At 38.4% G+C, this 14,440-nt stretch overlaps 1 protein-coding gene across 8 annotated transcripts in view; it reads right to left on the bottom strand.

The window, feature by feature from the left end:
* Positions 1–14,154, bottom strand: part of LOC137262247 (myotubularin-related protein 13-like) — a 125,279-nt gene extending 111,125 nt beyond the window's left edge. For all 8 annotated transcript variants that reach the window (XM_067800051.1, XM_067800048.1, XM_067800050.1 and 5 more), the window contains exon 1: positions 14,009–14,154. In XM_067800051.1, the coding sequence (XP_067656152.1) occupies positions 14,009–14,063 (55 nt within the window). In that variant the 5' untranslated portion in view covers positions 14,064–14,154. The remainder of the gene's footprint in view (positions 1–14,008) is intronic.
* Positions 14,155–14,440: the final 286 nt, after the last annotated feature.

The following is a 14,440-nucleotide window of genomic DNA, read 5'->3' as shown; positions in this document are numbered from 1 at the left end:
CGTTGCTTATACCAGTATTTCAGCCATATCTGGGATACTGGAGAAATAAGCTTTACATACTGAACATACAGAATTGAACATGGTTCATGGCATGATGAGTGACCACTAGACTCCTCTAATCCCTGTGCTCAAGGAACATTTGATGATAAATAAAAGTGGGCAGCACAAGAGTACTTTGGACAATATTTCATTTATATCATACTGCAGAGAATGATATATCGATAGATGAGTATGACCATGGTGCTCACACAGCAAAGTGAAGAAGGCATACACAGTCTAGAGCTACATGTATCTGCAAGACCACAGAAGTACTCTGACAGGTATTCAACCTAAAAACTACCAATCATATAGGAGATCTGTTCAGCAGTGAGTCCCTATAGCAAAATTGTTGACATTTCTGTACTCAAAAGTTTCAGTTCGCAGATCATTATGTCTTTGAGAAAAAAAAGATGTAAATACCGAAGTGAACCATTCTGTGGCATTGTCTGGATGGCACAATTACCCACCACAATACCTAAAACATGTTAAAAGCATTGCAAGTTGTATTGAGGAATTTGATCTCTCATAGGTACTGGATGTGGCTACTATTATTATTAGTTGTGGATGTACCCAGCCAGTACAATGCGTGGGAGCTGTGGTGTGGAATTCGTGTACATTGTCAAGATTGGGGAGATTCCAGCATCTCCTGCACTGCGGTTATTAGTAAGTAGTCTTACAGTCACAAATAGTACAGCACATCCAACGCCAAGGTCACGTGACTGGCACCATAACCAGGAAGTGAAAGTGATTTGCTGTAACAAGTCTCGGACTATTAATGTTCAGGCAAATTACTGATATTTCCCAGTATACTTGAAAATTACCATGAGGTCTATGCCAACTTTAAAAAGAGTATTAATGCAGACTTGACACAATAATATCATTTACTAACAAAAAATGCTAGAGAAACTCACAATAACACTGTGCCTGAAACATGTTGAAAGCATCTGAAGCTAAACTCAACAACTTCATCTACCCCTTAGGCTAGAAAACCGCCCTCTACACTGATAGAGGGCATCATATGTTGAGGACCAGACATATGTAGTAATACTACGTTTCTACACTACACTGTACACTTCAGTCTATTCTCAGCTGGTCATCACAGCTGAAAATGATTAACTTGGAGCAAGCCTTGTAAACACTGCAGTATAGTAAAACTAGAGGATATTAAGGTCTAGTTGTGATGACAACACTGTTGAAACGTGTTGTCAGGACAAGGGCTTGCAGAATAAGACTGAAATATCATTTCTTTCATTCTTAAGAGTGAGTGAGTTTGATTTTGCGTCGCTTCTAGCAATATCCATCAATATCAAGCCAGGGGACACCAGCAATGGGCTTCACATATTGTACGCATGTGGAGAATAGAACCTGAGTCTACAGTGAGACGAGCAAATGCTTTCACTGTTGGGCTACGCCATCGTCCTGAACACAGTGGTAGAAATAATCATTTAACAGTTATAAGTCTGTACAGTGATCAGTTCAGTGACACCTGAAGAGACTGAAATTCTACACTCTTCAGTGCATGAACTTGGTAGTCAGAGTCCCTTTTCTCTGGTACAGAATAAGCATAGACGATACTGGATATTAAGCTAAGCCCATTATAATACACAATTTACATATGCTTAATCTAAATATAAGACCACATTTTAAATGAGACCTAGAGAGAGAAAAATACCACAGCCCATCTGGGTTGTGCCACACCGGGTTCATTCTCCTGGCATCACTGAACGACTCTTTGAATAATGGTTATAACCATTTATCACTGATAAAGTCCATGTGCATCGACTATGCTGGATGACGAAAGACAGATCGGAGTGACATACCCCATCATCTGTGAGTGCTGCACTATACAATCATGTCAAACCCAGTTAAGTGATAGTATTAATAGCTTCACTGCAGGAACATCAATCACCACCACCACCACCACCGAAGGCACACTCACTGCACTTGCATGCAGTTGAACATTTATAGCCAAAACACCTATCCCAGCTATCAGGTGCAGTATCACAAAGGAAGGGAATCACTGGCTGAAACTGTGTGCCATTTACTTCAAAGCTCAGTGGCTTGCTGATACACACCAGTACCTCTAGCCAACATAAGATGAGTTCCTCATACAGAGACAGCAACAGGCATCTCTTGGAGTTGGTTTGTCTTTGTATCCTAGGGCCTAGTGGAATGTCAGTCTTTTAATGAAGTGTCCTATTTTATCACTGTTTCGACTCATAAATGTTTCAGGTTAATTTCATAGTTCCACATGTTTATTTCTGCACATATTTATATTTTTAATATCTCCATGTTTGTGTTTTCAGAGCCCTTAAGTACTACTATTTTCTTTTGTTTGACTCATCAGAATCAGAGCCATTCAGTGCTACTATTCTGGTTAGTTTGTGGTGATAGAGCGCAGTCTATTTCTTTGAAGACATTACACAAGACCTCCCACTTTGCAGCTAGTCCTGTTGGAACATGATAAATCTGTTTACAACTTCCAATTTTATTCAATTAAATTTTGAAGTAATATTACAGTACTGAAAACTGGATTGGAATTATAGTCTGAAATATGAACTATCACCATCAAAGTTTCATCATTTTATTTCAGTACTCGCAGAAGTGCACATTAGTAGAAATGTTAATGGTTGTTGCAGAGTAAAAGAAACCAAGCATATCTTCATGGGTCTTTGCTGTAACACTGACTGACAGCAAAACCCCAAGACTACTGGATATGACTTCATTTTAGGAGCTCCACTCATTACCCTGTTTGTGCCTTCTTCGTTGTCCTTTCATGACGCTTGGAATTTGGACTTGTGACATGAAAGGACAAATCTGTTACAATGTATATGTTATTGAAATCACAAGAAAACAGCATCTGTTTAGCAAGGCTACATATAAAAGTTTCAAGTTAAGCACAAGGAGACAAAGATTCTTCTGTCTCAGCTTAACCTAACGAGACCTCAAATGTCGACATAAGTCTGCTAGTACCAGGTCAGCCAACAACAGATCCTAGTTCCCTGAAACCAATGAAATGTTGGAGCCATCAATGGTTAATTGGCTGTATCAAGTATTTGGTTTTTGTCACAAACTAGCATCACAAATCTTCACATTTGATCTACACTGTAATATCTTATCTGGCTAATTTTTTCGTAAGAAATGTATTCTAGATGTTGCTATCTACCAAATGTCAAAGGAGTTTGTGAGAATCAATACACACTGACACATATCTTGTGTTGAGGTCAAGATGACCTGGAGATGTGAGTCATGAATCATGTTCAGTGATCTACTGTGTACTATCCATCAACCTGGTTTTCAGTAGGTACCAGTGTGTGTAGCTATGTAGGCCATCCTTGTGAAGGTGCTCATGAGGAACAGCTGCTACAGTAGGTCACATCAATTTTCTAAACGACTGATGCAAATGTATCTACAGCATAAACTGTCGTTTCAACTTTTGGATGTTTCTACTTTCAGTTTTCATGCCTATAAAACATGACTATAACCTTTAATGTCCAGTTGAAAACAAGCTTGGGGAAGTATTTGATCTGCCACTTTGACTAACAAAAAAATTAATATTAGACACATGGGAAGTTTATAACACATGACAAAATCAACAGAAAAGAAAATAATACCTTGAACACAAACTTCCATAAGAAGAGGAAATAGTTCAATGTTTGTTAACTTTAGCTTTGTGATTCTGTGCAGCCTTTCCTGCAGACTTATGACAAGCCAAAAGTTTCAAGAGAAATCACATAAAACAACAGTCCACAGACTGATAAACACATTGGGACAAGGAAACTGAATTGTTTTTCCAAATTCCCCAATTACTCAACCAAGTAAATAAATAGGACATATACCCACTCCATTGATATTGCCTATTCTTGTATTGTGGACTTGGTCTGCTGCCTTGTGGTATAAGCATATATATACATTGTCTGTGAAACAATTTAAGTCTACAAATCCAAACCTGCATTTTGGCATTGTTTTCATCAGAATTTGGTCATATAATATGGACCAGAGTAAGCTGATGTTAAGAGACCACTAGAAATCTGACAAAAACCTAAATGAACAAGTAGATGTAGAAATAGATACATATAGATTGTATGCAAAGAAAAGTCTTCAATTCTCAATTCTTTAAGACTTTTCAAACCCACTTTTCCATATTTTTTCTTCAGTACCAAACGTTCCACATACTTGATGAAATACAAGTGACTACATGCTGAAACTAAATTGCCTTAAGCAAAGAGTACAGTCATGTAATCTTTTCTACCAAAGAAAAACAGATAGAATTACAGTACTTCCTGATACAACAACCCAAAAAGTTGAAGGGCAGGATGAAGCACCTGATGATAAAGGGTAAGCCCTTTATAGGGTAAGCCTGGAGTAAACCAAGACACAGGCAGAGAGGCATGGGCTGATGGGGTAGTTGGGGGTGTCCAAGGGGTAGCAGTACTTGTGGCACCTGTTTGGGGGGAGCTGATGGTGGAACCAGGGGGTTGCTGTAGAAATAGGCTTGTGTTGGGGGCTACAGAGGAGAGATGGAAAATCAAAGGGGTATCTGTGAGTGGCTTGGGTGTTACAAGATGGGAAAAGGTCACAGCAAATACCTGGGGCTTAGCTATGGATTGTAGGTGGGGGTGTGGGTGTGATGGTGGGTGGGTGTGTGTCTGAGGTGGTGTCACTGGATTGCATGACCTACCCTGGAGCTAAGGCTGGGTGTACCTAGAGGTAGAGGGTTGCAGGGGTAGCTGCAGAGTGAATATCTGAAGAACATCTCCAGATAAACACTGCTGATTATGTGTTTGGCTGTGAGGCAAGGGAGCAGTGTCTGGTACATTCCTGCAGCTCAGATCACATTACTGGACCCACATACCAACCACAACTTGGGAGCTAATTAAGAACTGACAGCACCTTATAACAGTGCAGCCTTAAAGATAGCTAGAACTAACACAGGTACAGTTTTCCAGTAATATCATGGCAGGGGGACAGCAGAATTGAGCTTCACACATTTTACCCATGTGGGGAATCAAACCCGGATCTGTCTTCAGCGCACTAACCACTTTACTACCCCACCACCACAAGAGATGGTACAGGGTAGGACACCACCTCATAACATAGCAGTCATTACATTAACTAACAGACACATAGGGCAAGACAGCACATATAGTGTCATAATCACCTAAGCCGCCTTTGATAAAACCGCTGTTGATAATATGAATCTCAAATAATGAACCTTTCACTATATATTAAACATGCATTAGTTAAAACGGATGAACTGCTTAAAGAACATGTTACTCCCAGTGTGTAACAGTATGTTATATACATACTCTTTTGTATATGGGCCGGAGGCCTTTTGTACAATAAACCTTTTTGACCTTGACCTTTGACAGCACCTATAAACCTTGCTAACTAGTATACATTGAGTGCAGGACAGCAACACAACCAATTAGAAACATATATGTCCATGGTATAAAATACAGAAAACTATAGTCTCAGAAAAGTGGAACGTCTGTTTCCTTAACAGGATAATTCTTTAAGGGCTTAAAGTGATCTTGGTTTGAACTAGGACAAGACAACTGGTCCCCTTATGAAAACTTTGCGAACTGGTTTGTCTAGTTTGCAGAAAAATGGAATGGTAAGGGAAAACTGGCTCCACTTTGGACACTGAAGACTTGTAGTACTACTGATATGAAATCAAAAGTGAAAGTAACCAAATTCACTTTTATAGGATCATAATACGTTCTATACAAAATCTGAATCTGGTTGGTGATGCCACCACAACCTTTAAATTAAGTCAAATTCTGGTTATGAGACCAGTCCCCATGGTAACAGTGAAGAAGCAGCAGAACCAGGGACCTCTATTCCAGCTGCATGTGGGGAATACCAGAAACTATCAGCCCTGGAGGTGTGCCTACCTTCAGAGACATCAGGTCCACACCATATGCAGTATATTGTCTGTGGTTTATTGTGCATTATACTTGTTCATGCACAAAGGTTAATGTTACATGTAGTAGGCTTATACTGACAGCATCACTGGAGACATCTTGGCAAATGGAGCTGTGGGGGCACCCTAGTGATTACTGAGTTTGCTCATCATGCTAAAGAATTTGGTTTGGTTTGCCAAAATGTTGTAAATTATTTATCAAGCTGGCGCTCTGTGTCTTCTTTGGCCAAAATGTACAAGACCTTGGTAGTGTAGTTCAAGTGCTTTATTGTGCTTAAAATATATATTTTTTGTCTAAGTTCACTCTCTTCATGTTTGTTCATAACTTTAATAACAGCAAGTACAAGCCATTAAACTATAACAGCTCATGAGCACAGTAAAAATATGTCCCTGTTTTCAGGAATATCAAACTTAAACATCGCCATCAAGTAATCATAAATCAAACAGATTCAAACAGCTCTTCTATTGCATCTAGCTTAAGGCGTACATTACAACTATTTTTGTAACCTTTTGAACGTTACGAAAACAACCATATAAAAACAGGGAGATATTTAGAAGCGAAATCAACAACAGACTCTTCCAATGTGTGACAGTTTGCTTACACTAGTTACTGGCTGATGTCCCAGACTTTCCTCCAACCTCAGAGGTTAAGCATGTGATATGAACCCATAAGCTAGACTTGCTGGGTGGAACAAATTATGGCAGAACTTGATCTTTATTGACAATAAACACTCAACTGTATGTTCACTACATTCATGACTTGCTTAAGGCATGCTTTCAGATAATGTCAGAAATATTCACAAAATCCCAAAAAGTATTTCCTCTCACTTGTTGGTCTGGTACAGCATCAATTATGTTCACCTCGGAAGATAATATGTCTACCTGTTCTACCCTAAAGAACAAGACCACAGAAGCAGTAACAACTGTTTCAACAGCTGCTTCAAATATGTTAATGCAACAGTAATGAATGTAAACACATCCACTTACGAGGTGAACGTGAACACAGTTGCACAGGCTTGATCCAATGACTGCTTGGAAAAGTATGTAATATTATTGCAACAAGATGATATTATTTCTTCCCCGATCATACTAACAGGAATATTACATATAACCTTTGATTCAGATTATAATTTATATCTGACATCTGACACCTGACACATCGCTTTCACATTTAACATGTTAATGATATTAGACACATGATATTTGCATTCAATTTGATCACAATTTCAGACTTGAAACTTGAAAAAAGTCTCATCTGACATTTTGATTTTCATGTTGGGGTTTAAGAGTGGTTGTTTGGAACATCAATACATAACCAAAGTCCACACTGGCCTGGGTAGGCCACTAAAGGAGTTTCACATTTGTGTTATTGACAATATCAGGTTCACACCTTTGTAATCACAAATCATATTTTCTAGGAAAATGACTGATTATCCTCCATTGCATAAATCAATGCTCATGAAGTAAATCACTTCATCATTTGGTCCAGACTTTATCATAAATGAAGCCATCATAAAACTAGAATATTGCTGATTCCAGGGCTAAGTAATGAGTTTCTTTCACAGCTCTATACCATAATCCATTACTTTGGACGCTGGTGTCTGACACAGTACCGACAGACTTTGTTCTATTTCAACCTCTATTTGTACCTTGCACCAGGCAGGTAGAAACAAGTACAATGTTAATGTATTTAGGTGTGAAGCAGTCAGCAATGCTGAACAACAGACCTTCCACACTGTATCCAGAAGCTGTATCCACCAGACCATAGACGAGAGAATGGTAAAATGTTAATGTGGAACATGGTGACACATTCTTCCTCAGGGGTTATGAAATGGCTACAGATAAAACTGTCTGCCCAGTGAGTTAGTGAGTGGTACCTACAGCCATCCAGATGTAGTGCATGATGCCATATTTGTCATTGCACTGATGCACATGGAGGAAAGGCCCACCCTGGCCATTGTCTGTAGTCTCTCCCAGGTAGTATCAATAATTGATTTGTTTGGAACAGAAGAGGCAGGGGGATTAAGAGAAATGGAGGTCTGTGTGACATGTCAGTGCACAGTGTTAATAGGTGAAGGACAGTTCGAGGAGCTGATAATGCTCTGCAGCAAATGTCAGTAATATACTCAAATCAATGGTTAAGTATTTATAAAAATAGCAGAAATGTAAAGGTGACTGTGTTGGTGACTGAAATAATGTACATGGAAATAAATTTTACTACTTACAGACAATTTAAGACACAATATGTTGATGCACTGTCTGTTTTGAATGTAGAATATATGGGCTATCATCCAGTTAATGTTTTGTATAAACGTTATACGCAAAACAAATACCATAAAGTCCTTCTTTTGAATAAAATGAAACTGGCAAAATGCTCTCCACATTGATAAGAAATCTCTGCTAAAAGTAATTAGATCCATAACTCTGATCCAAAGTGACTGTGAAACAGTGATGATACTAGGTGTATGCCAGGGTGAAAATAAATATGTGTCCTGTTTAACTGCTCAGAGCAGTTTGTTTGGAATCCTATACAACTCCTGGAGGCAGGAGTGTTGTGTATCTTATATTGAGTTAAGCAGATCACTAGATTAGTGGGAGTTACCTGTTTTACCAAATACCTGTAAAATGAAAACAGACACATAGTACTCAGATGTGGAAGGTGATGAACAACACTATATAATATCTCCTTCTAAGTATAGGAAAGAAAGGGAGTCAGTTCTACAAACACTGCTTTTTCATAATAAAAATATTGCTACACTTTCAAGAAAAGAACAATTTCTAACAATATTTTCAAACAGAAATCCCGCAACTATTTCCAAAATATGTCATGGTATTTACAATTTTAAATGAATTCTGTGTATTGCCTCATGCCGCTTACATGTGATTATACTGCATATGATAAACTGTAAAATGTGCATCATTTATGTATCTAAATTTCTCTCTTTGGAACTACTGCTCTCATATTTGTAGTTTATAGAATATTGCTATTGTTTCTTGATGGAATGCAATGCAAAAAAATATCTTATCTTATGGAGCATTTTATGGGTCATTTCATATTTTGAGGAGAATGTTGACAGAGTGGTTTGTTGATTGCAGTGAATACTACTATCCTGACAACAGAGCACAGGAAGCTGACACCAGGAACTAGATTTCCTTTTCCCTGTATGCAAACAAAAACGTCTTTCACGGCAACATCTGAGTAATCAAAAGATCCCAGACAAAGTACTACATAGCACTTTTCTTCTAAATCACCTTCGTCAATAGGTACTGAAGCAATGGTACACAGAATATCCAAAGAATAACATCAATATAAAATGGCTCCCTCCTTTGAAAACTCCAGGCACAATTGTTGCACTCCTTGTGGCCAAATGTAATGTTATCAAAGCAGAGTTCTGAGTATTGTATCAGAAACACCTATATGATGGGTATCCAACCCCAAAGTCACATGTTAATAGCTGACATGGGGATGAATGTAGGCTGCAACAGTGGGGAATGTGTTGAGAGGGGAATGAGAGTGAATGACAAAACTGATATGTTGTGGGTAAGAGAGAGTTCATTGGCGGTAAGTATGCTATGGGGAGAAAATCTTGCTAGTCTGTTGCACATTCCCTGGACCAAATTATGTCCCTGGTTTCACTGTAATGCTCCAAATTAATTTTTTTTTCTATCTTTTATGTCCATAAACATTTTCAACGCATAAGCATAACTAAGTCTAAAACCAAGCCACTAGGGTTCAGAGACTAAACATCAGTCTACCACCAAGCCACTGAGATTCAGATACTAAGGAACAGTCTGTGACCTGTTGTGGGAGGGTTGATACCTGTCAGCTAGGGCTATAATCACCCAGGAGGCAGGGATAACTGAGTGACAAGGTGGAGTGCAGGTTGTTTGGTCAGCAGGCTCAACTGGACAGTCTGCTGACAGAAACTACCTGCCACTGGTCATTAGCGTCATTCATCACAAGTTAACCCTATTCCATTACACTCACATAACAGTCCTAATAACACACAACTGACCGACTACAGCATTCTATATCACTTGTAACACATACAGACACAGAATTCACGCTGACGCATTGGCCCGAGTTGGGTTTTACCAGAAATAAACTGCATCAGGACATGTGCGTCAGATTTTCATACTGATATACATTCCATTGAGACAGTTTTCACTGAAATATGCTTTCCGTACAGTGAGTGAGTGACTTTAGTTTTAAGTCACTTTTAGCAATATTCCAGCAACATCACAGCCAACGGTCATTATATAAGGAATCAGCTTCACACACATACTTGTGGGAATCAAACCGAAGTCTTTAATGTGATGAACACACACCTTAACCACTGGGTTACAACTTCTGTACAGAAATATAACACAAGCAGAATTGAAACCGGACATTTCAGCATGGAAACAAATAATAAATAGGGAACTTCCCTTAACTACATATTACAAATCTATGCCTGAAATGTTCGATACAAGGAAATGATTTAACTGGGGCCATGCAGGAAGCTAACACCTGTTTATAAGCTGTGATCTGTTAATGCCCAGGCAAACATGATACTTAACTGTAGCCTAATACACAGCTCTAGTTGCTTGCTGCAGGTGTACTGCCTTAAGTCAATCTCACATTACTACTAGGTTCTTAGTACAACAGGCAGATGAGCAATAGGTTGTGTTTGGCGTCAACACGTTCTTCAGTAAACTGGGTACACTAAGTGGCTAGTGTGAAAATGAGATATTTCAAGAGGATGATGTTTAACTTTCACTTAAAACCAAAACCACAATGACTGATTAAACATAACATGAAGAGTTTAACTTGATTTTGCCACATGACCTACTTTTTAAAAGAAGGCTGCTACTGTACATCCAGTATTGATAATTCTTAAACCTAATAAAACTACCGATACTTCAACAGTAATATTGAAGACCTAATTAACAACTATTCAGATGCTATACTATATCTGCATTACATATTTGAAGTTATTTCATGTGCACTAACAGAATTCATGGGATTTAATGTTTATCACACATATTTACACTGTAACTCATTTACACAACCACCTTACATCGTGGAAAATGCAATATACAGGAAAATGGGATTAAATATTCATGTAATGTCATAGCCAGGGCTAATAACCATGCAAACTTTGTTACATGTGTTTAAAGACAGATGTTCACATCACTCACTGATCCTCCCTATAAATAATTTAATGAAATTATTATCAAAAGCAGACAAGTCTGCACACCCTCTATCATAAGACATTTGATGCTGACCACAATGAAGTACTGCTATGCTGTGATGAGAGATCGGATTCCATCAGCTCTATATAAACAAGTCCCTGTTGTACACTGAATAACCTTCCAATCCATGGTAATTTCATCACTAGTAGAAGCTGTAATTGACAATCATTACTCGCCTATCAGCCTACTGTCCTATAGATAGACAGCCGTCTCTGAGGAGTGTTAGCCAACAGTGGCCACAGGAGCATTGTGTTTGGGTCAGTCTGATTAGCCGGATTATTGCCAAATTTGACACACATATTAAGATTGATCTCTTCAGTGTACATGTGTATCTATCACACTGTTACCTCATTGCCCAGGGGGACACACTAGACCATCAGTACTTGTTGTCTTTCAACACATTCACAAACAGGCTGTTGCCTTCTAGGCAAGAGCAGGTAGTACTTATATCCATACATGCCTTTGGGCTGATGTGAGTTTGGGCTTGGGAAATTCAGTATTTATAGTCTGCCTTTCAAAACAGCTGGACATCACTGTAGTCAGGCCTTGATTTATGTCATACTGGTAATTTGTTAAACGACAAAATTGTAATATATAACATAAGTCTGGTTTGAGACTTGGTTTAAGAAATGTGTGTTACAAGGGATACCAGACAGTATTTTGTTACTGTAGATGGATGCTATTGCAATACAACCTGGTTACTATTTACTATTAAAAAATTACATTGTGGACCAAGATCTGAAAATCATCGTCTCTAAAACAATGTCAGCTCCAGATATGTTATCTTCAGAGATATCACCAATTCAAGCATGAGGCAAAGGCATAGCAGCATCAAGATTATAAATGTTCAGTACAAAGATATGTGGCTCAAAGTTGCAGCCCTGCCTGTATTGTAAGGAATTTGTGACTGCTGCCATTGGAACTAAAGCTGCAGTGCAATAGTTCTTTCTTGATCCAAGTTTTGCTCCAATTGGCATACATATTGGGATTGGGATCCTTCAGGAATGAAACCAAGCTTCCATATGCTGGAGTTCTCCACCTGCATTTGCCTTATGCTAAACATGTTGAAATGTCAACTCATCGAATTACCCAGACACCACATGCAGCCTCACAGAATGGAATCAGTGCCATATATCTTATGGCTGAAAACAAGTCTAAATGAACAACATTCGAACATGCTCAACCCAACAATACTGATATTCATCAAATGACTGCTTAAGTATTATCATTAACCCTGACCTTATCTTATTTTCACTTAATACCTGACAAACTAAATAAACACCAGCTCAGGTGATGTATCATTTCCACACTGAATCAATGAATATCATTAATATAGTTCCTAGGCCGTGAAGAAAGAAACATTATAGTAAACTGTTGCAATAGTGGGCCCTTCATATTTCATCAAATTCATAGAATGTTTCTACTGATTAACGAAAGATCTGTGCATTTGTTATTTTCTAATCTGTTATCACTGATACAAGTGATAAAACTGTCAGTTTCCATGAGATATTTTAACATAACAGTTTTCAAACACACAATCTTATATAAATACCCAATCCAATTTTTATCAATAAACAAAGCAACAGTGATAGTCTGCACTGCAATAGCATGAATAATATTTTGAGCAACTACAGAGCACTACTTTGAGCAACTATAGAGGGAAATTAAAGCACAAAATATGGAAATGCCAGAGCTCTGAAAGAAGAAACAACAATTCAAATGCACATGCGATGATTCCTCATCTTGGACACACATGGAAATGAATGTGTTTGGTTGCACAATTAACGTTGACCCAGAAGAAATGTACCAATAAATGGTTATAAATAACTACAATTCTCACAACTGTGTTAAGTTGTTTTGTTCCTGATCTATAAAAAAATCACATGCTGGTCCTTGTCATTATTGATAAAGGCATAATCATATTGACGCAATTGTTGGTAAGCGTTCCAGTCATTCCAGCCATTTAAGTGAATAAAACTACATGCTCTCCAGGAACAATATGAAATGTATCAAGATTATGTGATTTAGATTATTAAATATATATTGATGAGAAAATAGGTAATTTACATTGACTTGAACAAAATAAAAGAAAGCCATAATCTTTTCATGTTATTATATAGAAAACATGACATAGCAGAGGGTAAATGAATGTTGTGTTAATAATGTAACCATAAGTAGCCAACTTCCTGTAGTATATATCAAGGACTGAAATAGTCCAGTGCTTGACAACATGAGAAATAGTATAACCAAGTGACCCCAAGAGGAAGCCCTTAGGTCTGGAACGGGATGTTGAAGGCCTATTTGTCTCTGGAATTCCCTTGAGTACTATTGTGGTGCATGCGACAGATCCTGTGAATACATGATGTTAAATGCGTAGGTTGTAAAATAAGGATGCACAAGGAAGCATGAACATATGTATGAAACTCTCTCGTACATGGGGGAATGGTGGAATGTGTTCCTACGACACGGTGTCAATGGTAACAGATCTCCTACTGACATTGGGTACATATCACGAAGTTATAGGGTCGTTTGCACATCACCTGTCAACGATAAATGACTTATCTAGCTAACAAGAAGCCCATGGCACCAACATTTTCGCTGAAATTGTTCAGCCAGAACAAAAATCATCCAAGTCGCATAAAAAAGCGTCACATGCGTCATATCTGACACCTTTGCAGATACCTGTGAGTCAGCGCTTGGAAGCAGACAACATCGCAAGATTCACTGCCTCCGTTCAGCACTTCCGACTGACCCCGATTTTGGTACTGGTGACGCATAAAGGACACAGTGATAGTGAAATGTACTTACGATCTTTCTCGTGATCATATCCAACAATGGCGAAGTAGTCAGCCAACCGAGACATCGCACTATTTCCCAAATATTGCTTTCCAGTAACCTCGTCCCATCTTTACGTCGCCATTTTGATTCCCGACTTGACGGCGCACGGCACTGAGCATTTCTTGGGTTTCCGGCATATCTTGGTGCAAGGGAAACAACTCTTGTTCAACTCGACTCATTCCTGGTATCGAAATAACCGTGCAATCTGGTGTCAGTCAGAATAAGATTTTTCAGGATATGGTAGAAAGTCGAGCATCGTCGAACCATATACACTGTCAGTTAGTAAACATTAATTTCAGAAATATCGTAATGGTTTTGTTATATGAATTGATAACTATTTTCATGTAAGTATAATAGATCACGAACTCGAAATGATTTGTGTCAATTTCTACAATCAATATT

This window comes from Haliotis asinina, chromosome 14 (assembly GCF_037392515.1).
Source record: "Haliotis asinina isolate JCU_RB_2024 chromosome 14, JCU_Hal_asi_v2, whole genome shotgun sequence".
NCBI lineage: Eukaryota > Metazoa > Mollusca > Gastropoda > Lepetellida > Haliotidae > Haliotis > Haliotis asinina.
The sequence above is the reverse complement of the archived record's forward strand: the minus strand, read 5'-3'. Positions and strand labels throughout refer to the sequence as shown.